This window comes from Coregonus clupeaformis, unplaced genomic scaffold, assembly GCF_020615455.1.
Source record: "Coregonus clupeaformis isolate EN_2021a unplaced genomic scaffold, ASM2061545v1 scaf0005, whole genome shotgun sequence".
Lineage (NCBI taxonomy): Eukaryota > Metazoa > Chordata > Actinopteri > Salmoniformes > Salmonidae > Coregonus > Coregonus clupeaformis.
The window spans coordinates 388460-413304 of record NW_025533460.1 but is presented as its reverse complement, the minus strand read 5'-3'; the positions used below and the strand labels follow the sequence as shown (position 1 = coordinate 413304).

The window sequence follows — 24845 nt, the reverse complement described above, 5'->3', positions numbered from 1 at the left end:
CTGCCAATCTTGAGGGGAGTGAAGTGGATTTCACTTCAACCACTCATGGTTTATTGAGCTACCATTGTAGAATTAGCTTCATCATGTCACTGATAGCTGGTAGGTGTAATAAGATTACATTGACTTTACTGTTGGTGCACTCCTTGAGAACAGCAATTGCACAGATCGTTACCGTACCTTGAGCCTCTCCTGTCTGTTGCTCTCTGGTCCATTCCACTGAATGATGGTTTTACCAGAGTCCAATAGAAAGACATCCCCAAGATTGAAGCTTTTCCAGCTCATCTCTACCTACAGTATGGGGGAAATTGTGCCAGATACATTACAAGTACATTTTCTGGCACTTTCAGGGGCACTTCCTGTTGTGTTACACAGAATAAAATCCCCCTATATCTGTGTTCCTCACCTCCATGGCGCTGACCCTTTTCTTCCCTTTCACATGCAGCAGTCTCTGGATGTCATAACTGTTGGTCTCTATGTGTTTCATTCCTGATGCCACCCCGCCCTTCTTATAGCTGTAGGGGGCAGAGAGGTAAGTAGACTATAAAATCAATTTATTACAGTGTAATGTCTGTATTGTATGCACAAAATACATTGTGTTTTTAGAGACGTTGAAATAAGAGCATTTGCTCAACAATAAAATCTGTATGGGTGTGCACACTAATCACTATTGATAACTATGCTCCATTGCCCAACCTACACCCACAGAAGAATTACCCACTGTGCATCAGAATAATAGCATGGGAATACTGAACAGAGTATGACGATGAGATTGTTTCATTGTTCGATTGCTCTCTCTCTATATATATATATATATATATATGTGTATATATATACAGTGGGGGAAAAAAGTATTTAGTCAGCCACCAATTGTGCAAGTTCTCCCACTTAAAAAGATGAGAGAGGCCTGTAATTTTCATCATAGGTACACGTCAACTATGACAGACAAATTGAGAATTATTTTCTCCAGAAAATCACATTGTAGGATTTTTTATGAATTTATTTGCAAATTATGGTGGAAAATAAGTATTTGGTCACCTACAAACAAGCAAGATTTCTGGCTCTCACAGACCTGTAACTTCTTCTTTAAGAGGCTCCTCTGTCCTCCACTCGTTACCTGTATTAATGGCACCTGTTTGAACTTGTTATCAGTATAAAAGACACCTGTCCACAACCTCAAACAGTCACACTCCAAACTCCACTATGGCCAAGACCAAAGAGCTGTCAAAGGACACCAGAAACAAAATTGTAGACCTGCACCAGGCTGGGAAGACTGAATCTGCAATAGGTAAGCAGCTTGGTTTGAAGAAATCAACTGTGGGAGCAATTATTAGGAAATGGAAGACATACAAGACCACTGATAATCTCCCTCGATCTGGGGCTCCACGCAAGATCTCACCCCGTGGGGTCAAAATGATCACAAGAACGGTGACCAAAAATCCCAGAACCACACGGGGGGGACCTAGTGAATGACCTGCAGAGAGCTGGGACCAAAGTAACAAAGCCTACCATCAGTAACACACTACGCCGCCAGGGACTCAAATCCTGCAGTGCCAGACGTGTCCCCCTGCTTAAGCCAGTACATGTCCAGGCCCGTCTGAAGTTTGCTAGAGTGCATTTGGATGATCCAGAAGAGGATTGGGAGAATGTCATATGGTCAGATGAAACCAAAATAGAACTTTTTGGTAAAAACTCAACTCGACGTGTTTGGAGGACAAAGAATGCTGAGTTGCATCCAAAGAACACCATACCTACTGTGAAGCATGGGGGTGGAAACATCATGCTTTGGGGCTGTTTTTCTGCAAAGGGACCAGGACGACTGATCCGTGTAAAGGAAAGAATGAATGGGGCCATGTATCGTGAGATTTTGAGTGAAAACCTCCTTCCATCAGCAAGGGCATTGAAGATGAAACGTGGCTGGGTCTTTCAGCATGACAATGATCCCAAACACACTGCCCGGGCAACGAAGGAGTGGCTTCGTATGAAGCATTTCAAGGTCCTGGAGTGGCCTAGCCAGTCTCCAGATCTCAATCCCATAGAAAATATTTGGAGGGAGTTGAAAGTCCGTGTTGCCCAGCGACAGCCCCAAAACATCACTGCTCTAGAGGAGATCTGCATGGAGGAATGGGCCAAAATACCAGCAACAGTGTGTGAAAATCTTGTGAAGACTTACAGAAAACGTTTGACCTGTGTCATTGCCAACAAAGGGTATATAACAAAGTATTGAGAAACTTTTGTTATTGACCAAATACTTATTTTCCACCATATAATTTGCAAATAAATCCTACAATGTGATTTTCTGGATTTCTTTTTCTCATTTTGTCTGTCATAGTTGACGTGTACCTATGATGAAAATTACAGGCCTCTCTTATCTTTTTAAGTGGGAGAACTTGCACAATTGGTGGCTGACTAAATACTTTTTTCCCCCACTGTGTATATATATATATAGTTGAAGTCGGAAGTTTACATACACCTTAGCCAAATACATTTAAACTCAGTTTTTCACAATTCCTGACATTTAATCCTAGTAAAAATTCCCTGTCTTAGGTCAGTTAGGATCACCGCTTTATTTTAAGAATGTGAAATGAGAGAATGATTTATTTCAGCTTTTATTTATTTCATCACATTCCCAGTGGGTCAGAATTTTGCATACACTCAATTAGTATTTGGTAGAATTGCCTTTAAATTGTCAAATCCTTCCACAAGCTTCCCACAATAAGTTGGGTGAATTTTGGCCCACTCCTCCTGACAGAGCTGGTGTAACTGAGTCAGGTTTGTAGGCCTCCTTGCTCGCACATGCTTTTTCAGTTCTGCCCACACATTTTCTATAGGATTGAGGTCAGGGCTTTGTGATGGCCACTCCAATACCTTGACTTTGTTGTCCTTAAGCCATTTTGCCACAACTTTGGAAGTATGCTTGGGGTCATTGTCCATTTGGAAGACCCATTTCAGACCAAGCTTTAACTTCCTGACTGATGTCTTGAGATGTTGCTTCAATATATCTACATAGTTTTCCTTCGTCATGATGCCATCTATTTTGTGAAGTGCACCAGTCCCTCCTGCAGCAAAGCACCCCCACAGCATGATGCGGCTACTCCCGTGCTTCACGGTTGGGACGGTGTTCTTCGGCTTGCAAGCAACCCCCTTTTTCCTTCAAACATAACGATGGTCATTATGGCCAAACAGTTCTATTTTTGTTTAATCAGACCAGAGGACATTTCTCCAAAAAGTACAATCTTTGTCCCCATGTGCAGTTGCAAACCGTAGTCTGGCTTTTGTATGGCAGTTTTGGAGCAGTGGCTTCTTCCTTGCTGAGCAAGGTCCTTTGCTGTTCTGGGATTGATTTGCACTTTTCGCACCAAAATACGTTCATCTCTAGGAGACAGAACGTGTCTCCTTCCTGAGCGGTATGACGGCTGCGTGGTCCCATGGTGTTTATACTTGCGTACTATTGTTTGTACAGATGAACATGGTACCTACAGGCATTTGGAAATTGCTCCCAAGGATGAACCAGACTTGTGGAGGTCTACAACTTTTCTTCTGAGGTCTTGGCTGATTTCTTTTGATTTTCCCATGATGTCAAGCAAAGAGGCACTGAGTTTGAAGGTAGTGCTTGAAATACATCCACAGGTACACCTCCAATTGACTCAAATTATGTCAATTAGCCTATCAGAAGCTTCTAAAGCCATGACATAATTTTCTGGAATTGTCCAAGCTGTTTAAAGGCACAGTCAATTTAGTGTATGTAAACTTCTGACCCACTGGAATTGTGATACAGTGAATTATAAGTGAAATAATCTGTCTGTAAACAATTTTTGGAAAAATTACTTGTGTCATGCACAAAGTAGATGTCCTAACCGACTTGCCAAAACTATAGTTTATTAACAATACATTTTTGGAGTGCTTGAAAAACGAGTTTTAATTACTTCCGACTTCAACTGCATATATACACACTACCATTCAAAAGTTTGGGGTCACTTAGAAATGTCCTTGTTTTCCATGAAAACATACATGAAATTAGTTTGAATAGGAAATATAGGAAAATGAATAGAAATGTAGTTAGAAATAGGGTTAGAAATAGGGTTAGAAATAATGATTTTTAATTGAAATAATAATAGTGTCCTTCAAACTTTGCTTTCGTCAAAGAATCCTCAATTTGCAGCAATTACAACCTTGCAGACCTTTGGCATTCTAGTTGTCAATTTGTTGAGGTAATCTGAAGAGATTTCACCCATTGCTTCCTGAAGCACCTCCCACAAGTTGGATTGGCTTGATGAGCACTTCTTTCGTACCATACGGTCAAGCTGCTCCCACAACAGCTCAATAGGGCTGAGATCCGGTGACTGTGCTGGCCACACCATTATAGACAGAATACCAGCTGACTGCTTCTTCACTAAATAGTTCTTACATAGTTTGGAGCTGTGCTTTGGGTCATTGTCCTGTTGTAGGAGGAAATTGGCTCCAATCAAGCGCCGTCCACAGGGTATGGCATGGCGCTGCAAAATGGAGTGATAGCCTTCCTTCTTCAAGATCCCTTTTACCCTGTACAAATCTCACACTTTACCACCACCAAAGCACCCCCAGACCATCACATTGCCTCCACCATGCTTGACAGATGGCATCAAGCACTCCTCCAGCATCTTTTCATTTGGTCTGCGTCTCACAAACATTCTTCTTTGTGATCCGAACACCTCAAACTTTGATTCGTCTGTCCATAACACTTTTTTCCAAACTTCCTCTATCCAGTGTCTGTGTTCTTTTGCCCATCTTAATATTTTCTTTTTATTGGCCTCACATGGAATAGCCTTCATTTCTCAGAACAAGAATACTGACGAGTTTCAGTAGAAAGTTATTTGTTTCTGGCTATTTTGAGCCTGTAATCGAACGCACAATTGCTGATGCTCCAGATACTCAACTAGTCTCAAGAAGGCAAGTTTTATTGCTTCTTTAATCAGCACAACAGTTTTCAGCTGTACTAACATAATTTCAAAAGGGTTTTCTAATGATCAATTAGCCTTTTAAAATGATAAACTTGGATTAGCAAACACGCCTATGTAGATATTCCATCTGCCGTTTCCAGCTACAATAGCTATTTACAATATTAACAATGTCTACACTGTATTTCTGATCAATTTGATGTTATTTTAATGGACAAAAAAAAAGATTTTCTTTCGAAAACAAGAACATTTCTAAGTTACCCAAACTTTTGAACGGTAGTGTATATACAGTGGGGAGAACAAGTATTTGATACACTGCCAATTTTTATCATAGGTACACTTAAACTGTGAGAGACAGAATCTAAAACAAAAATCCAGAAAATCACATTGTATGATTTTTAAGTAATTAATTTGCATTTTATTGCATGACATAAGTATTTGCTCACCTACCAACCAGTAAGAATTCCGGCTCTCACAGACCTGGTAGTTTATCTTTAAGAAGCCCTCCTGTTCTCCACTCATTACCTGTATTAACTGCACCTGTTTGAACTCGTTACCTGTATAAAAGACACCTGTCCACACACTCAATCAAACAGACTCCAACCTCTCCACAATGGCCAAGACCAGAGAGCTGTGTAAGGACATCAGGGATAAAATTGTAGACCTGCACAAGGCTGGGATGGGCTACAGGACAATAGTCAAGCAGCTTGGTGAGAAGGCAACAACTGTTGGCGCAATTAATAGAAAATGGAAGAAGTTCAAGATGACGGTCAATCACCCTCGGTCTGGGGCTCCATGCAAGACCTCACCTCGTTGGGCATCAATGATCATGAGGAAGGTGAGGGATCAGCCCAGAACTACACGGCAGGACCTGGTCAATGACCTGAAGAGATCTGGGACCACAGTCTCAAAGAAAACCATTAGTAACACACTACGCCGTCATGGATTAAAATCCTGCAGCGCACGCAAGGTCCTGCTGCTCAAGCCAGCGCATGTCCAGGCCCGTCTGAAGTTTGCCAATGACCATCTGGATGATCCAGAGGAGGAATGGGAGAAGGTCATGTGGTCTGATGAGACAAAAATAGAGCTTTTTGGTCTAAACTCCACTCGCCGTGTTTGGAGGAAGAAGAAGGATGAGTACAACCGCAAGAACACCATCCCAACCGTGAAGCATGGAGGTGGAAACATCATTCTTTGGGGATGCTTTTCTGCAAAGGGGACAGGACGACTGCACCGTATTGAGGGGAGGATGGATGGGGCCATGTATCGCGAGATCTTGGCCAACAACCTCCTTCCCTCAGTAAGAGCATTGAAGATGGGCCGTGGCTGGGTCTTCCAGCATGACAACGACCCGAAACACACAGCCAGGGAAACTAAGGAGTGGCTCCGTAAGAAGAATCTCAAGGTCCTTGAGTGGCCTAGCCAGTCTCCAGACCTGAACCCAATAGAAAATCTTTGGAGGGAGCTGAAAGTCCGAATTGCCCAAAGACAGCCCCGAAACCTGAAGGATCTGGAGAAGGTCTGTATGGAGGAGTGGGCCAAAATCCCTGCTGCAGTGTGTGCAAACCTGGTCAAGACATACAGGAAATGTATGATCTCTGTAATTGCAAACAAAGGTTTCTGTACCAAATATTAAGTTCTGCTTTTCTGATGTATCAAATACTTATGTCATGCAAAGAAATCCAAATTAATTACTTAAAAATCATACAACGTGATTTTCTGGATTTTTGTTTTAGATTCAGTCTCTCACAGTTTAAGTGTACCTATGATAAAAATTACAGACCTCTACATGCTTTGTATGTAGGAAAACCTGCAAAATCAGCAGTGTATCAAATACTTGTTCTCCCCACTGTATATATATATTTATTTGGGCTGCAATTTCTGAGGCTGGTAACTCTAATGAACTTATCCTCTGCAGCAGAGGTAACTCTGGGCCTTCCATTCCTGTGGCGGTCCTCATGAGAGCCAGTTTCATCATAGCGCTTGATGGTTTTTGTGACTGCACTTGAAGAAACTTTCAAAGTTCGTTCGACTGTTGTTTCTCTTTGCTTATTTGAACTGTGCTTACCATAATATGGACTTGGTCTTTTACCAAATAGGGCTATCTTCTGTATACACCCCCACCCCCCACCCCACCTTGTCACAACACAACTGATTGGCTCAAACACAATAAGAAGGAAAGAAATTCCACAAATTAACTTTTAACAAGGCACACCTGTTAATTGAAATGCATTCCAGGTGACTACCTCATGAAGCTGGTTGAGAGAATGCCAAGAGTGTGCAAATCTGTCATCAAAGCAAAGGGTGGCTACTTTGAAGAATCTCAAATATAAAATATATTTTGATTTGTTTAACACTTTTTTGGTTACTACATGATTCCATATGTGCTATTTCATAGTTTTGATGTCTTCACTATCATTCTACAATGTAGAAAATAGTACAAAATAAAGAAAAACCCTTGAATGAGTAGGTGTGTCCAAAGTTTTGACTGGTAGTGTATATGTATATACTTACATGACCCCTTGTTTGAAGTATCCCCGGAAAGCATCAGACTCATGGTTCTGGGCCTCGCGGTGCTGGATGGGCCCTGATCCCAGGAACTCATCCAGCTGGATGGTGTAGACGGCGGCCGCACCCTGTTCATCCTGACTGGACTGGGAGCCGATCCAGTAGTGGATGTCATAGGACAGAGAGCTGCCCACTTTATGGGTCTGAGACAGACAGGGGGAGATAAAGAGAGAGAGATCAATATGCCCCCTTAGACACAACTACGACAAAACAACCAACAAAAACAGGTCACAACTCCTGCAGCTCTGTTGCACGCTGGGGCTGTACATAGTCAATGATAGGCTTTGAGGGGAATACAACTGTAGGTACACCTATAGCTCATCTCTTGGCAGTAATACTGCAGACTACTTTATCACTGACCTTAACCCAGAGTTTCTCAGAGCGTTCACAGTCAGCCCATTGACACCCCTATCAGTTCACAGCAAAATCACAATCTACTTGAACAGAACAATACTCAACCATGAGGCATCGAAGCCGAAAAAACTGCATGCTATTGAGAAATGTTATCGATGGAAGGAGGGTAGTGTAGAAACCTACCCAAAAACTATTGGCCAAAAACAAAGCCAATCCCCCTTAGAGAACTTCCTGGACAAAATGTTTCCCTGCAATAATGAAGGTGTAAACTTAGAAGTAGGAAGCCTGAACAATATATTTGACCTACCAGCTAACATATCACATTTTAATTTAGGCAGAAAACCTAAGAAAATTAATAACAATGAGAAATGGTTTGATGAAGAACTATCTATCCAAAATTGAGATGTAGGGATAAACCACTTCTCCAACCTTTTCAGCAATATAACAAAGAACCAAGAGCAAAAACATATACATGATCATTTACAAATCTTAGAATCAGCTATTAAAGACTACCAGTACCCACTGGATTCTCCAATTACATTGAATGAGCTACAGGACAAAATACAAACCCTCCAACCCAAAAAGGCCTGTGGTGTTGATGGTATACTAAACAAAATGATAAAATATACAGACCATAAATTCAAATAGGCTATTCTTAAACTCTTCAACATTATTCTCAGGTCTGGCATCTTCCCCAATATTTGGAACCAAAGTCTGATCACCCCAAGCCACAAAAGTGGAGACAAATTTCACCCCAATAATTAATGTGGAATCTGTGTCAACCACAATCTCAGAGAAATCCTCTGCAGTATCATCAACAGCAGACTCCAACATTTTCTCAGTGAAAACAATGTCCTGAGCAAATGTCAAAGTGGCTTCTTACCAAAGAAACGTACGACAGACCACATATACACCCTGCACACAATTATTGACAAACAAACAAAACAAAACAAAAGCTTCTCATGATTTGTTGATTTCCAAAAAGCTTTTAATTCAATTTGGCATGAGGGTCTGCTATACAAATTGATGGAAAGCGGTGGAGGGAAAACATATGACATTATAAAATCAATGTACGCAAACAACAAGTGTGCAGTTAAAATGGGCAATAAACACACAGCTTTCTTTCCTCGGGGCCGTGGGGTGAGACAGGGATGCAGCTTGAGCCCCACCCTCATCAATATACTGTATATATAAATGAAATGGCAAGGGCACTAGAACAGTCTGCAGTACCCGACCTCATCCTATTGGACTCGGAAATCAAATGTCTACTGTTTGCTGATGATCTGGTGCTTCTGTCCCCAACCAAGGAGGGCCTACAGCAGCACCTATATATTCTGCACAGATTCAGTCAGACTTGGGCCCTGACAGTGAATCTCAGTAAGACCAAAATAATGGTGTTCCAAAACAGGTCCAGTAGCTGGAGGACAACAAATACAAATTCTATCTAGAAACTGTTACCCTAGAGCAGTGGTAACCAACCGGTCGATTGGTTGACCTCCAAGTAATTTGTAGTCGATCACCAAACATTTCTGTAAAAAACAACAATGATAAAGCTTTCCGTTCCTGTTATTATTATTACTATTATTTTTTGTTTAGCACTGTTGGCAGTAGGTGCACTTGATTCAGCAGCCCTAGTTCCGGGAAGGGAAAGTGTTCCCATTTTGAACCATTTCATGTGTCTATAGGTAGAACTCTGCATACCCGGCAGGCCCAGAGAGCAAATCAAGTGCACCTATAGGCCTACTGCTGGCCAATCAGATAGCTCAGATCACCGTGTCTGCACAGTTTCCTCAAGCCATAGGCTGTAAAAAGAAGCCTTGAGCGCACAGCAAAGTTGATAATGTGAGATTTCAAAACTTTTAAAACCATGACTAGAGAGAGACTAAATGAATACAGGAAAGAGCTGCTATTTTTATAAGTTAGTTCATGTTTAAGTTGTTATTCAGCACTGTCAACACTTTGTTCAACACTTTTATAAACCATAAAATGTGCATTCTCCCTACTTCCACTCACGCTACAACCAGCACTGCAGCTGCAATGAATGAGTATAGCAAAGGGTTTCGATAAGCTTGCATTGTTATTATTAGCGGCTTGTGTCTTTTTTAATATTGAGGAATATTTCACTTTCTCTGGTCATAGGAGTAACAACATGAATTGGTGCATGAGGCAGAAATAATAGTTTTGCATCAGCTGGAAGACTGTATCCCTTTTTTCAGCAGAAGGAGGGAGAGCGTAGGGATGGTGAGTCGGGTGAGAGGCAACCTCACTACTGCTCTCTCCCTCCCCTCAGACTGACCATCAGATGCAGGCCATTAGTCCAGTAAAATGTTAAAAAGCTAATTATTATGCTCACTCAGCTGTGCCTCACAAGTAATACAACAAATTATATATTACCAGTATGATCATATATCTACAATTGTTTAATATAATTGCAAAATGGTCTGAGAAGAGCAACATTGGCAGGGCAATTCAAGCATAGCCAATATGATAATGTATTGGGCCTATAGCCTACTGCACAAACCTCATTGCTACAGAACTGTTTTTAATAGATTAATGTTGCATAGGTTTATGTTTTGAAAAAAATCTGAGCAGTAGATGTCGGCTTGCTTTTGGACTGTTATTGTGTTATTGGCTCAGAAAAGGTTGGTGACCCTAGAGCACACAAAGTATACCTACCTTGGCCTAACACAGTGCTTGACTTGGGCCGGAGCTGTCCAGAGCGCCGTACCGGCACTTCAAATTTTTGGGGAACTGCATACCACCTCCTCTATATTACAAAGTAGTCTATCGCCGGCTCAGATTCACACACAGGCAAAAATGGTTGATCAAAGCGGAATGAAGGCGGGATCTGCATTGAATAGCAATGGAGAATGGGCATTCATTTCCTGATTCCGCTTTGTTCAAGTTTATTTGCTGCTAGTCAATGAATCTGTGTGTGACAGTAAACGGTTCGAGATTGCGCAGATTGAAAATGCGCCAGCCTGAATGCACATGATGCGCTGTTCCAAATTGTGAAATTAGGGTTTGTAAGCTCATGAAAAGTCATGGAAATTAGTTTCATCATTTTTGTTAATGTGATTCATGAAGGCACATTTTTTAATTGGAATGACCCTTCAGTGCCTGTCTGTGTATGCAGCTTGTGTGCCAGTGCGAGTGGGCCGTTGCCCGAGAAAGAGTGCAACATTTCAGCAGCAGGTATAAAATAATGACAGACAAGTCCAACTAGATAGCCAATTCAAAACATAACTTGTAGCAGTTATCTCGCTAGTTAACTATAGCTAACTAAGCATTAATGTCGTTGTCACCTTTCCACCGGAACTGTAGAGCCTAAATAAATCTGCACCGTTGGAAAGCTGGGATTCCCCTCTATTAAACAGTAGCCATAATTGCGACAATGTTAAAAAATATTCTAAAAATAGCCTAATTGAGAAATAACTTGCTGTGCATAGATCTCCCCCAAAACATGAATATTTGAGCCTTATATATAAAGATGTCTAGTTAGATACCTTGCTTTGAAGTAGCCTACCTTATCCATTTGATCCCTGATTCATTGAATGAGGGAATCATTTTATAAAGATGAAAGTATTTTGTTGTAATGTTGCAATATTTTATATCAAGGGTGGCAACCATCCTCCAGGATAGCTACTGGGTGTGCAGACCTTTGTTCAAGCCCTGGTCTAACCACATTTTAGCCTAAACAGCAGCTGCTCAACGGGACCTTGATAAGCAGACTTGGATGTTTCAGGGCTGGATCAATAGCCAAGCCTGCACACCCAGGAGCTCTTCAGATGGAGGGTTGACTACATGTTGACAACATGTGACTAACAGTGCAGTTCTACTTTGTGGGGGGTTAAGTGCCTTGATCAAGGGTACAACGGCAGGAGATGGTAGGTCTACATGGGATCAGACACAGCAGCCTTCCAGTGTCAATAATGCTTACTTTTTCATGTAGGCTAAAATAATAGTCATTAAAATAACAACAGGTAATTGACCGTTAATTAACATAAACACATTTAGCATCTCCTGGCTTCCACACATAGCCTACAAGCCACTAATGCAGACCTTAGGAAGATCTACATTTTAAAAAGTATAATAAATTAATGTAATATAGCCCATACCTTCACAATAAATCCATTAGTTATTTTAGACAGGTCTAAAGAAACATGATATTGTCACGGTTTCGGCCGAGGCTGCCTCTCTCCCTTGTTCGGGCAGGTTTCGGCGTTCGTCGTCTCCGGAATTCTAGCTGCCACCGCTGTATGTTTCATGTTCGTTTGCTTTTGTCTGTTTGTTTCCACACCTGTTTCTGTTTTGGCGTAATTAGTGTCCTATAAGTTTCTCGTTGTGTTTGTCTAGTGTTGTGTGTAATTATTTCCGTCAGTATTGTGTTTTGCTCGGTTGAGCTTATTCTCCACTGCGCTGGAGCATTTTCGCACCTGTGTGTGCACAGTTACATTTTGTCGCACCTGTTTGTGCGCTATTTACCTTTCGCCTTCGTGCGTGTTTTTTCCGCTTTCGGGCTAAGTTGTCCTGTTGCCTTAGTTTGGCCAGTAATACAGCCTTTGGAACATTCAGTCTGAGTCCTGCGTTTGATTCCTACATTACACCTACAACACGCCCTGACAGAATTACACACCTTCTATGGAATCAGCAGGAGCCGAAGCAGCCCAGACGAGACTGGAGGCCCAGGTTCGGGACCAGCAAGATCAGCTCCTGCAGATGGGGACCGCCCTGCAGGAGGTGATTTCCACCATCCGAGGCTGGGGTCCGCCTCCACCGCCTCCCGCCCTGCCAGCACCATCGGCCAGCCCGCCCATTCCAGCGCCGGAACCTCGAGGAGTCCGACTATCTCTCCCGAGGGCCTACGACGGAGCCGCGGCTGGGTGTCAGGGACTCCTACTCCAGGTGGAGCTATACCTGGCCACAGTGCACCCGGCACCTTCAGGGCATGAGAGCGTGTCCGCCCTGATCTCCTGCCTGGCCGGAAAGGCGTTGGAGTGGGCCAACGCGGAGTGGAGGAAGATCGACGCCACGACGATTACTTACAACGAGTTCTCCCGCCGCTTCAGGGCGGTGTTTGACCATCCCCGGAGGGGAGCGGCGGGGGAGCGTCTGGTCTTCCTCCGGCAGGGGAGGAGAAGTGCCCAGGAATTTGCGCTCGAATTCCGTACGCTAGCGGCAGATGCAGGGTGGAATGATCGGGCCCTCATCGATCTGTACAGATGTAGCCTACGAGAGGACGTCCGTCGGGAGCTGGCTTGTAGGGACACCAGCCTCTCCTTCGACCAGCTGGTTGACATGTCCATCAGGCTGGATAACCTACTGGCTACCCGCGGACGTCCTCCGGAGGGTCCGCCCATTTCACCCTCCAGCGCCTCCGAGCCGTGTCCTATGGAGCTCGGGGCGCTGGCGCTAGAGAGAGGAGGAGTCGGCAGGCTAGGGGGTCCATCCACTGCACCAACTGTGGTCGGGGAGGACACACCGCGGCTAGGGTGCTGGGGATGGCCTCCCTAGGGGAGATGACGACAGGTCCCGCACTGGGGATTCCCTCCAGGTGAGTAGGCGCCCCACTCACCCAGAGCTCTCTGTTGCCCATTTTTGTATGCCTGTACGTTTTCCACAGGTAGCACCTCATTCCCAGCATAAGGCGCTGGTAGATTCAGGCGCGGCTGGGAATTTTATTGATAAAAAGTTTTGTTTAGAGTTAGGGATTCCCCTCATTCCTGTTGATGTTCCTTTTTCCCGTTCACGCCCTAGATAGTCGTCCGTTGGGTACAGGCTTAATCAGGGAGGTCACGGCGCCACTTAGGATGTGTGCGCAGGGGATCATCAGGAGATGATTCAGCTGTTCCTGATTGACTCTCCTGCGTATCCGGTGGTGCTGGGCATGCCCTGGTTGAGTACCCATAACCCAGCTATTTCGTGGCAGGAGAGGGCTCTGATGGAGTGGTCTGCTCAGTGTGTGGGTAGATGTTTGGGCGTTTCCGTAGGGGGCTACCTCGGTGGAGAGTCCAAACCAGGTGCCCGCATTGCACGTTCCACCTGAGTATGGGGATTTGGCTATTGCGTTTAGTAAGGCGCAGGGCGACGCGGTTGCCACCCCATAGGCAGGGGGATTGTGCGATAGACCTCCAGGCAGGAGCTGCGCTCCCACGGAGCCATGTGTATCCTCTGTCTCAGGAGGAGAAGAAAGCTATGGAGATTTACATAGACGAATCGCTGAGACAAGGATACATACGGCCTTCCACTTCCCCGCGTCCTCGAGTTTCTTTTTTCGTGAAGAAAAAGGATGGTGGTTTGCGCCCGTGCATCGATTACCGTGGTCTCAATCAGATTACGGTGAAGTATAGTTATCCACTCCCGCTGATTGCGACCATGACTGAGTCGTTGCATGGGGCGCGTTTCTTCACGAAATTAGATCTCAGGAGCGCGTACAACTTGGTGCGCATCAGGGAGGGTGATGAATGGAAAACAGCCTTTAGTACCACCTCGGGCCATTACGAGTATCTGGTCATGCCATACGGGTTGATGAACGCTCCGTCAGTTTTCCAATCATTTGTGGATGAGATCTTCAGGGACATGCAGGGGCAGGGGGTGGTGGTGTACATTGATGACATTCTCGTGTACTCACCTACCCGTGTCGAGCATGTGGCCCTGGTGCGCAGAGTGTTGCGGAGGCTGGTGGAGCACGACCTTTATGTGAAGGCAGAGAAGTGTCTGTTTTTCCAGGAGTCGGTCTCCTTTTTGGGTTATCAGTTGTCTGCGTCAGGGGTGAAGATGGAGGTAGACCGGGTGTCGGCCGTGCGTAATTGGCAAACACCAACCACTGTGAAGGAGGTGCAGCAGTTTTTGGGGTTTACAAATTACTACAGGAGGTTTATCCGGGGTTTTGGACAGGTGGCAGCTCCCATCACGTCTCTGTTGAAGGGGGGTCCGGTGCGTCTGCAGTGGTCGGCCGAGGCGGACAGGGCTTTTGGGAGGCTGAAGGACCTGTTTACCTCGGCCCCGGTGCTGGCGCATCCGGATCCCTCTTGCCGTTCCAGGTAGAGGTGGACGCGTCGGAGGCCGGTTTAGGAGCCGTGCTTTCCCAACGGTCTGGCGCGCCACCTAAACTCCACCCCTGTGCTTTTTATTCTAAGAAGCCTCAGTCCGGCGGAGCGGAACTATGACGTAGGGGACAGGGAGCTGTTAGCCGTGGTACAGGCTCTCAAGGTGTGGAGGCACTGGCTTGAGGGGGCTCAACACCCTTTCCTCATTTTGACGGACCACCGTAACCTGGAGTACATCCGGGCGGCGCAGGAGGCTGAACCCTCGCCAGGCAAGATGGAGTATGTTCTTGACCAGGTTTACTTTTAAGATCACGTACATCCCTGGGTCACAGAATGGCAAGGCAGATGCGCTGTCTCGGCGGTATGACACGGAGGAGAGGTCCGTGGAGCCCACTCCCATACTGCCTGAGTCGTGTCTGGTGGCACCGGTAGTGTGGGAGGTCGATGCTGAACTCGAGCGGGCGGTACGCACCGACCCTAGTCCACCACAGTGCCCGGAGGGTCGGGAAGTACGTTCCGCTCGAGGTTCGGGATCGATTGATCTATTGGGCTCACACGTCACCCTCCTCTGGACATCCGGGTATCGGCCGGACAGTGCACTGTCTTAGTGCCAAGTACTGGTGGCCCACGTTGGCAAGGGATGTGAGGGTTTATGTTTCCTCCTGCTCGGTGTGCGCCCAGTGTAAGGCGCCTAGACATCTACCTAGGGGTAAGTTGCTACCCCTGCCCGTTCCACAACGACCATGGTCCCACCTCTCAGTGGACTTTATAACAGACCTTCCCCTCTCCCAAGGGAATACTACCATCCTGGTCGTTGTGGACCGGTTCTCTAAGGCCTGTCGTTTGCTCCCCATGCCGGGTCTTCCTACTGCCCTACAAACTGCCGAGGCACTGTTTACCCATGTGTTCCGGCACTCACGGGTACCCGAGGACATTGTGGCTGATCGGGGTCCCCAATTCACCTCCAGAGTCTGGAGAGCGTTTATGGAGCGGTTGGGGGTCTCGGTGAGCCTCACCTCGGGTTACCACCCGGAGAGTAATGGGCAGGTGGAACGCGTAAACCAGGATGTGGGTAGGTTTCTCAGAACATACTGCCAGGACCGGCCGGAGGAGTGGTCAAGGCACGTTCCCTGGGCCGAGATGGCCCAGAATTCCCTACGCCATTCCTCCACTAACCTAACTCCATTTCAATGTGTTTAGGTTACCAGCCGGTTCTGGCACCCTGGCAGCAGAGCCAGATCGAGGCTCCTGCGGTGGATGAGTGGGCGCGGCGCTCGGAGGAGACTTGGGAACGCTGCACACGTCCACCTGCAGCGGGCCCTCCGACGTCAGAAGGCGAGCGCTGATCTCCACCGCAGTGAGGCACCGTGTACGCACCTGGTGATCGAGTCTGGCTCTCTACCAGAAACCTGCCCCTCCGCCTGCCCTGTCGGAAACTGGGTCGGGCGGTTTGTAGGGCCATTTAAAGTCCTGAGAAGGTTGAACGAGGTATGTTATAGATTACAGCTACCTGTGGAGTATAAGTGTATTAACCCCTCGTTCCATGTGTCCCTTCTCAGGCCGGTGGTGCGGGCCCACTCCAAGAAGATGAGATCTTGGAGACTCCTCCGCCCCGTTGGACATCGAGGGGGCACCGGCGCACTCCGTGAGATCCATCTTGGATTCGAGACGTCGGATGGGGGTCTCCAGTATCTAGTGGAGTGGGAGGGGTACGGTCCGGAGGAGCGGTGCTGGGTGCCGAGGAGAGACGTTTTGGACCCGTCGCTCCTGACGGAATTCCATCGGGGGGCATCCGACGCGCCCTGCTCCGCGTCCTCCTGGTCGTCCCCGAGGCCGGAGTCGCGCACGTCTGGAGCCGCGCGTCAAGGGGGGTACTGTCACGGTTTCGGCCGAGGCTGCCTCTCTCCCTTGTTCGGGCAGGTTTCGCGTTCGTCGTCTCCGGAATTCTAGCTGCCACCGCTGTATGTTTCATGTTCGTTTGCTTTTTGTCTGTTTGTTTCCACACCTGTTTCTGTTTTGGCGTAATTAGTGTCCTATAAGTTTCTCGTTGTGTTTGTCTAGTGTTGTGTGTAATTATTTCCGTCAGTATTGTGTTTTGCTCGGTTGAGCTTATTCTCCACTGCGCTGGAGCATTTTCGCACCTGTGTGTGCACAGTTACATTTTGTCGCACCTGTTTGTGCGCTATTTACCTTTCGCCTTCGTGCGTGTTTTTTCCGCTTTCGGGCTAAGTTGTCCTGTTGCCTTAGTTTGGCCAGTAATACAGCCTTTGGAACATTCAGTCTGAGTCCTGCGTTTGATTCCTACATTACACCTACAACACGCCCTGACAGATATGAAGAAAATGTAGTCTATTTCAGAAGAACAGAATAGCATACTCTGAGTTGTCCTTATGTTAGGTCCTGATATGGCTATGCCAAATGTCTGTGGGCTACACTAGTTAATTTAGCAGACAAGATTTGCTTAGAATTCCCTGGCATTATTTTATATTATTTTATAGTATGAAGAATACAATTGAACAAAGCTGAATAAAATAGAAAGGATATTTTCTCCAAACAATTTGAGGGAGTGCACACATGCAGCTATTCTGTGTTGAGCGGTTAACAAATAAATATGTACTCCTATATGCTTAACTTAGCGTTATTAATGTAACTTTAGTTGTTCTAGAAACATTGGGCTATATGTTTTGATTTTTAATACATTGTAAGGCTGCATGATGTGATTCGTAATGATGATTTGAAAAAAGTCGCTTGAAAGGCATGATCTTTGCTTAGTTTTTTTGCGCAGGCTGTACACACTTCGTCATTCTCTCATTCACAATTTGAGAAGCACTTGATAATGCCTCGAATTTCCCGGCAGCATCCCCTTTGTGTGGCCATAAAGCACCATGCCTTTTGCAGCCCTTCTCCCTGAGTGGTGCTTCTACGGCTCTCCATCACGTGACCCTAAAAAAATCCATGCCTTTTGCGGCCAGTAGCCGTTGTGCCCTTCTCCCATCACATGATCGGGTCTTTCTCACAGGCTACAAGTGAAGACAGACACATTTACAACTGCGCGTGTCCTTATCCAATTCTGAGGTGCAAATTGAAGATATTGGAAGAACTGTCCACATTTACTTTTTGTCAGCCAACAAGATGAGTAGGCCTAACAAACAGCAAAAGCACTAGCCTATGTCAATCTACTATCCCACATAGTACAAAAGTTGACCTATTCTATTCTGTGCAATAAATAAATATTCCAAAAATAGCCTGGGACAGTTGTGGGATGCGATAGATCCCAAATTAATACAACCACTAGCATCCCAAAAACTTTTTTAAGCAATGAGGCTGACGCAACAGATCAGAACGTTTAGCTTAAATAGTTGATAAACTATTAAGCTATTTCTTCACATTATAAGCGTAGCAATGCGCACACGGCAGTAGGCTATAAGCACAAATGTTCCATTAGAGGAAAACACCATTGACCGCAAATGCGATTATGCATGTAATGCTTTTATTATGAAGGTATTTATCTTCCCCGAACTTGAAACTCAAGCGCTGCTTATGTATGCTAGTTAGGCTCTACACCCCTTGTAAAGCGGATTTAATGTGCTTAATTTTAAGAAGTTATTTGGCCACTTTAGTTGTGATACAAACCTTATCAAAACATATAGGCCTATGGGCTAGGCTACATGAGGTGTGCGACTATGATTTTAAAAAGTCACACAAAAAAGGCATTGTTTCTTGCCTTAAAATGTGAATCATTCACAAGTGATAATATATAATTCACAAGTGATAGGCTAATATTGTCACCCATCAGACTATTCTTGATTTAAGCTTGTCTTTACATATACTAAATAATATACACTACCGTTCAAAAGTTTGGGGTCACTTAGAAATGTCCTTGTTTTCGAAAGAAAAGCATTTTTTTTGTCCATTAAAATAACATCAAATAATCAGAAATACAGTGTAGACATTGTTAATGTTGTAAATGGCTATTGTAGCTGGAAACGGCTGATTTGTAATGGAATATCTACATAGGCGTACAGAGGACCATTATCAGCAACCATCAGTCCTGTGTTCCAATGGCACGTTGTGTTTGCTAATCAAAGTTTATCATTTTAAAAGGCTAATTGATCATTAGAAAACCCTTTTGCAATTATGTTAGCACGGCTATAATAGCCATTTACAACATTAACAATGTCTACACTGTATTTCTGATCAATTTGTTGTTATTTTAATGGACAAAAAAATTGCTTTTCTTTCGAAAACAAGGACATTTCTAAGTGATCCCAAACTTTTGAAAGGTAGAGTATGTGTGAAATTCGTTTTGATTTAGAATGGACCATTATCATGCACCTGTCTCAAAACAGTGGCAGGGAAAAAAATACATGTCATCTCTGCACTTATTTAGTGAATGAAGGACGCTTTTCCTGTGGTTCATTTTCATGCCAGCCAGGTAGGCTATACTCCTGTTGTAAACATAAGCAATGTGCTTAATAGTTGCATAATATTAGGAAAGTTGAGAAATAAATATAGAAGGCCTAGCCTATAGAAATCTGATGGGATCCTCCTCTTTTTAATAGAGGCCATTACTCTGTTTTCTCGTGCAATTGCATAGCCTATAGAAATGTTGCGCAACATGAGCTCATGGGCTCTCAGGAAGTGTTTGATTAGATTTTCGATCACATTTACATTGATGTCAGAGTGATTTGAGGGACAACAGAGTGTTGAGTACCAGGCAGTTAGCAACTTTGGTAGGCTACTAATGACCATCAGCAGCATCAGAGCTTGGAGAAGCCTAATTACCGTGACTAAATGGTGACGTGGAATTTGACTACCTTCATGACTCGTGACTGCCCGTGTGGTGGTAATAAGGTCACCGCAACAGCCCTAATTGAGACTCTGCATGCAGAATTCTGTAAATATACAGTGCATTCGGAAAGTATTCAAACCCCTTTACTTTTTCCACATTTTGATACATTACAGCCTTATTCTAAAATGGATGTAATACTTTTTTTCCCTCCTCAATCTACACACAATACCCCATAATGACAAAGCGAAAACAGGTTTTTAGAAATGTTTGCAAATGTATTAAAAATAAAAAACAGAAATACCTTATTTGCATAAGTATTCAGACCCTTTGCTATGAGATTCGAAATTGAGCTCAGGTGCATCCTGTTTCCATTGATCATCCTTGAGATGTTTCTACAACTTGACTGGAGTCCACCTGTGGTAAATTCAATTGATTGGACATGATTTGGAAAGGCACACACCTGTCTATATAAGGTCCCACAGTTGACAGTGCATATCAGCGCAAAAACCAAGCCATGAGGTCGAAGGAATTGCCCGTAGAGCTCTGAGACAGGATTGTGTCGAGGCACAGATCTGGGGAAGGGTACCAAAAAATGTCTGCAGCATTGAACTACATCAAATCAAATGTTATTCGTCACATGCTTCGTAAACAACAGGTGTAGACTAGACTAACAGTGAAATGCTTACTTACGGGCCCTTCCCAACAATGCAGAGAGAAAGAAAATAGAGAAATAATAGAAAAGTAATAATAAATACACAATGAGTAACGATAACTTGGCTATATACACAGGGTACCAATACCGAGTCGATGTGCTGGGGTACGAGGTAATTGAGGTAGATATGTACAGTGCATTCGGAAAAACCAAGCCATGAGGTTGAAGGAATTGTCCGTAGAGCTCCGAGACAGGATTGTGTCGAGGCACAGATCTGGGGAAGGGTACCAAAACATTTCTGCAGTATTGAAGGTCCCCAAGAACACAGTGGCCTCCACCATTCTTAAATGGAAGAAGTTTGGAACCACCAAGACTCTTCCTAGAGCTGGCCGCCGGCCAAACTGAGCAATCGAGGGAGAAGGGCCTTGGTCAGGGAGGTGACCAAGAACCCGATGGTCACTCTGAAAGAGCTCCACAGTTCCTCTGTGTAGATGGGAGAACCTTCCAGAAGGACAACCATCTCTGCAGCACTCCACCAATCAGGCCTTTATGGTAGAGTGGCCAGACGGAAGCCACTCTTCAGTAAAAGGCACATGACAGCCTGCTTGGAGTTTGCCAAAAGGTACCTAAAGGACTCTGACCATGAGAAACAAGATTCTCTGGTCTCATGAAACAAAGATTGAACTCTTTAGCCTGAATGCCAAGTGTCTCGTCTGGAGGAAACCTGTCACCATCCCTAAGGTGAAGCATGGTGGTGGCAGCATCATGCTGTGGGGATGTTTTTCAGTAGCAGGGACTGGGGGACTAGTCAGGATTAAGGGAAAGAGGAACAGAGCAAAGTACAGAGATCCTTGATGAAAACCTGCTCCAGAGTGCTCAGGACCTCAGACAGGGGCGAAAGATTCACCTTCCAACAGGACAACGACCATAAGCACACAGCCAAGACAACACAGGAGTGGCTTTGGGACAAGTCTCTGAATGTCCTTGAGTGGCCCAGCCAGAGCCCAGACTTGAACCCAATCTAATATCTCTGGAGAGACCTGAAAATACAGTTGAAGTCGGAAGTTTACATACACCTTAGCCAAATACATTTAAACTCAGTTTTTCACAATTCCTGACATTTAATCCTAGTAAAATGTACCTGTCTTAGGTCAGTTAGGATCACCACTTTATTTTAAGAATGTGAAATGTCAGAATAATAGTAGAGAGAATTATTTATTTCAGCTTTTATTTATTTCATCACATTCCCAGTGGGTCAGAACTTTACATACACTCAATTAGTATTTGGTAGCATTGCCTTTAAATTGTTTAACTTGGGTCAAACGTTTTGGGTAGCCTTGCACAAGCTTTCCACAATAAGTTGGGTGAATTTTGGCCCATTCCTCCTGACAGAGCTGGTGTAACTGAGTCAGGTTTGTAGGCCTCCTTGCTCGCACACGCTTTTTCAGTTCTGCCCACAAATGTTCTATAAGATTGAGATCAGAGCTTTGTGATAGCCACTCCAATACCTTGACTTTATTGTACTTAAGCCATTTTGCCACAACTTTGGAAGTATGCTTGGGGTCATTGTCCATTTGGAAGACCCATTTGCGACCAAGCTTTAACTTCCTGACTGATGTCTTGAGATGTTGCTTCAATATATCCACATAATTGTCCTTCCTCATGATGCATTTACATTTCATTTTACATTTACATTTTAGTCATTTAGCAGACGCTCTTATCCAGAGCGACTTACAGTTAGTGAATGCATACATTTTCATACTGGCCCCCCGTGGGAAACGAACCCACAACCCTGGCGTTGCAAGCGCCATGCTCTACCAACTGAGCTACAGGGGACTATGCCATCTATTTTGTGAAGTGCACCAGTCCCTCCTGCAGCAAAGCACCCCAACAGCATGATGCTGCCACCCCCGTGATTCACGGTTGGGATGTTGTTCTTCGGCTTGCAAGCGTCCCCCTTTTTCCTTCAAACATAACGATGGTAATTATGGCCAAACAGTTATATTTTTGATTCATCAGCCCATAGGACATTTCTCCAAAAAGTACGATCTTTGTCCCCATGTGCAGTTGCAAACCGTAGTCTGGCTTTTTTATGGCGGTTTTGGAGCAGTGGCTTCTTCCTTGCTGAGCAGCCTTTCAGGTTATGTCAATATAGGACTCGTTTTACTGTGGATATTGACACTTTTGTACCTGTTTCATACAGCATCTTCACAAGGTCCTTTGCTGTTGTTCTGGGATTTTTTTGCACTTTTCGCACCAAAGTACGTTCATCTCTAGGAGACAGAACGCGTCTCCTTCCTGAGTGGTATGACGGCTGCGTGGTCCTATGGTGTTTATACTTGCGTACTATTGTTTGTACAGATGAACGTGGTACCTTCAGATGCTCCCAAGGATGAACCAGACTTGTGGAGGTCTACAATTGTTTTTCTAAGGTCTTGGCTGATTTCCCATGATGTCAAGCAAAGAGGCACTGAGTTTGAAGGTAGGCCTTGAAATACATCCACAGGTACACCTCCAATTGACTCAAATTATGTCAATTAGCCTATCAGAAGCTTCTAAAGCCATGACATCATTTTCTGGAATTTTCCAAGCTGTTTAAAGGCACAGTCAACTTAGTGTATGTAAACTTCTGACCCACTGGAATTGTGATACAGTGAATTATAAGTGAAATAATCTGTCTGTAAACAATTGTTGGAAAAATTACTTGTGTCATGCACAAAGTAGATGTCCTAACTGACTTGCTAAAACTATAGTTTGTTAACAAGACATTTGTGGAGAGGTTGAAAAACTAGTTTTAATGACTCCAACCTAAGTGTATGTAAACTTCTGACTTCAACTGTAAAAGAGTTCAATCTTTGTTTCATCAGACCAGAATGATGGATGCCACTGTGTTCTTCGGGACCTTCAATGCTGCAGAAATGTTTTGGTACCCTTCCCCAAGTCTGTGCCTCAACACAATCCTGTCTCAGAGCTCTACGGACAATTCCTTCGACCTCATGGCTTGGTTTTTGCTCTGACATGCACTGTCAACTGAGACATTTTACGTTTACATTTTAGTAATTTAGCAGATGCTCTTATCCAGAGCGACTTACAGTTAGTGAGTGCATACATTTTCATACTGGCCCCCCGTGGGAAACGAATCCACAACCCTGGCGTTGCAAGCGCCATGCTCTACCAACTGAGCTAAAGGGGAATTATATAGACAGGTGTGTGCCTTTCCAAATCATGTCCAATCAATTGAATTTACCACAGGTGTACTCCAATCAAAGTTGTAGAAACATCTCAAGGATGATCAATGGAAACAGGATGCACCTGAGCACAATTTCGAGTCTCATAGCAAAGGGTCTGAATACTTATGTAAATAAGGTATTTCTGTTTTTAATTTTTTCAACATTTGCATACATTTCTAAAAACCTGTTTTCGCTTTGTCATTATGGAGTATTGTGTGTAGATTGATGAGGATTGATATTTATTTAATCAATTTTAGAATAAGGCTGTAATGTAACAAAATGTGGAAAAAGTCAAGGGGTCTGAATACTTTCCGAGTGCACTGTACGTGCTTGCCAGATTTATAGCATGCATTAAATTGTGTGGCAATTGTAAGACAGCACTGTGGGGTCAGTTTGTACAACTGTTCTGACTTGCCTATACCTAGCTTTAGAGAAATGTCATCATCGAATATTGTAACAGCTTTCATTTTCTGCTTACGTGCCCCCATTGTAAGACCTTTCATTGTCTGCTTATGTGCCCCCGTTAGATTAGCCTACTGTTCGGACTTGGTGGTGCACATGTAGTCTATAACCAGTTTTAGAGAAATGTCATAATCAAATATTGTAACACCTTTCATTGCCTGCTTACTTTCCCCCATTGTAAGAGCTTTCATTGTCTGCTTATGTGTCCCTGTTAATGTAACCTACTGTTCGGACTTGATGTACATGGGGGAATACTGTAAGAACGGCCCATGTTCTGAATTATGTCGCTGTCCATTTCAAAAGTGCTGAACGAATAGGCAGCATATAGGCTACATCCGTCTCAGCTCGCTCATGTCTTAATCGAAATTACGGCTTACCTCTTAACCGTTTATCGTCATATAGAGCCACCTTTTGCAACAATTACAGCTGCAAGTATCTTGGGGTATGTCTCTATAAGCTTGGCACATCTAGTCACTGGGATATTTGCCCATTCTTCAAGGCAAAACTGCTCCAGCTCCTTCAAGTTGGATGGGTTCCGCTGGTGTACAGCAATCTTTAAGTCATACCACAGATTCTCAATTGGATTGAGGTCTGGGCTTTGACTAGGCCATTCCAAGACATTTAAATATTTCCCCTTAAACCACTCAAGTGTTGCTTTAGCAGTATGCTTAGGGTCATTGTCCTGCTGGAAGGTGAACCTCCATCCCAGTCTCAAATCTCTGGAAGACTGAAACAGGTTTCCCTCAAGAATTTCCCTGTATTTAGCGCCATCCATCATTCCTTCAATTCTGACCAGTTTCCCAG

At 44.3% G+C, this 24845-nt stretch overlaps 1 protein-coding gene across 1 annotated transcript in view; it reads right to left on the bottom strand.

The window, feature by feature from the left end:
- avil (advillin) overlaps positions 1–24845 on the bottom strand; it is a 38256-nt gene that overhangs the window by 7574 nt on the left and 5837 nt on the right. The window contains exons 4-6 of the mRNA XM_041891738.2: positions 7449–7645; positions 404–512; positions 178–288 (exon numbers count right to left, since the gene is read on the bottom strand). Coding sequence (XP_041747672.1) covers positions 178–288; positions 404–512; positions 7449–7645 — 417 coding nt within the window. The remainder of the gene's footprint in view (positions 1–177; positions 289–403; positions 513–7448; positions 7646–24845) is intronic.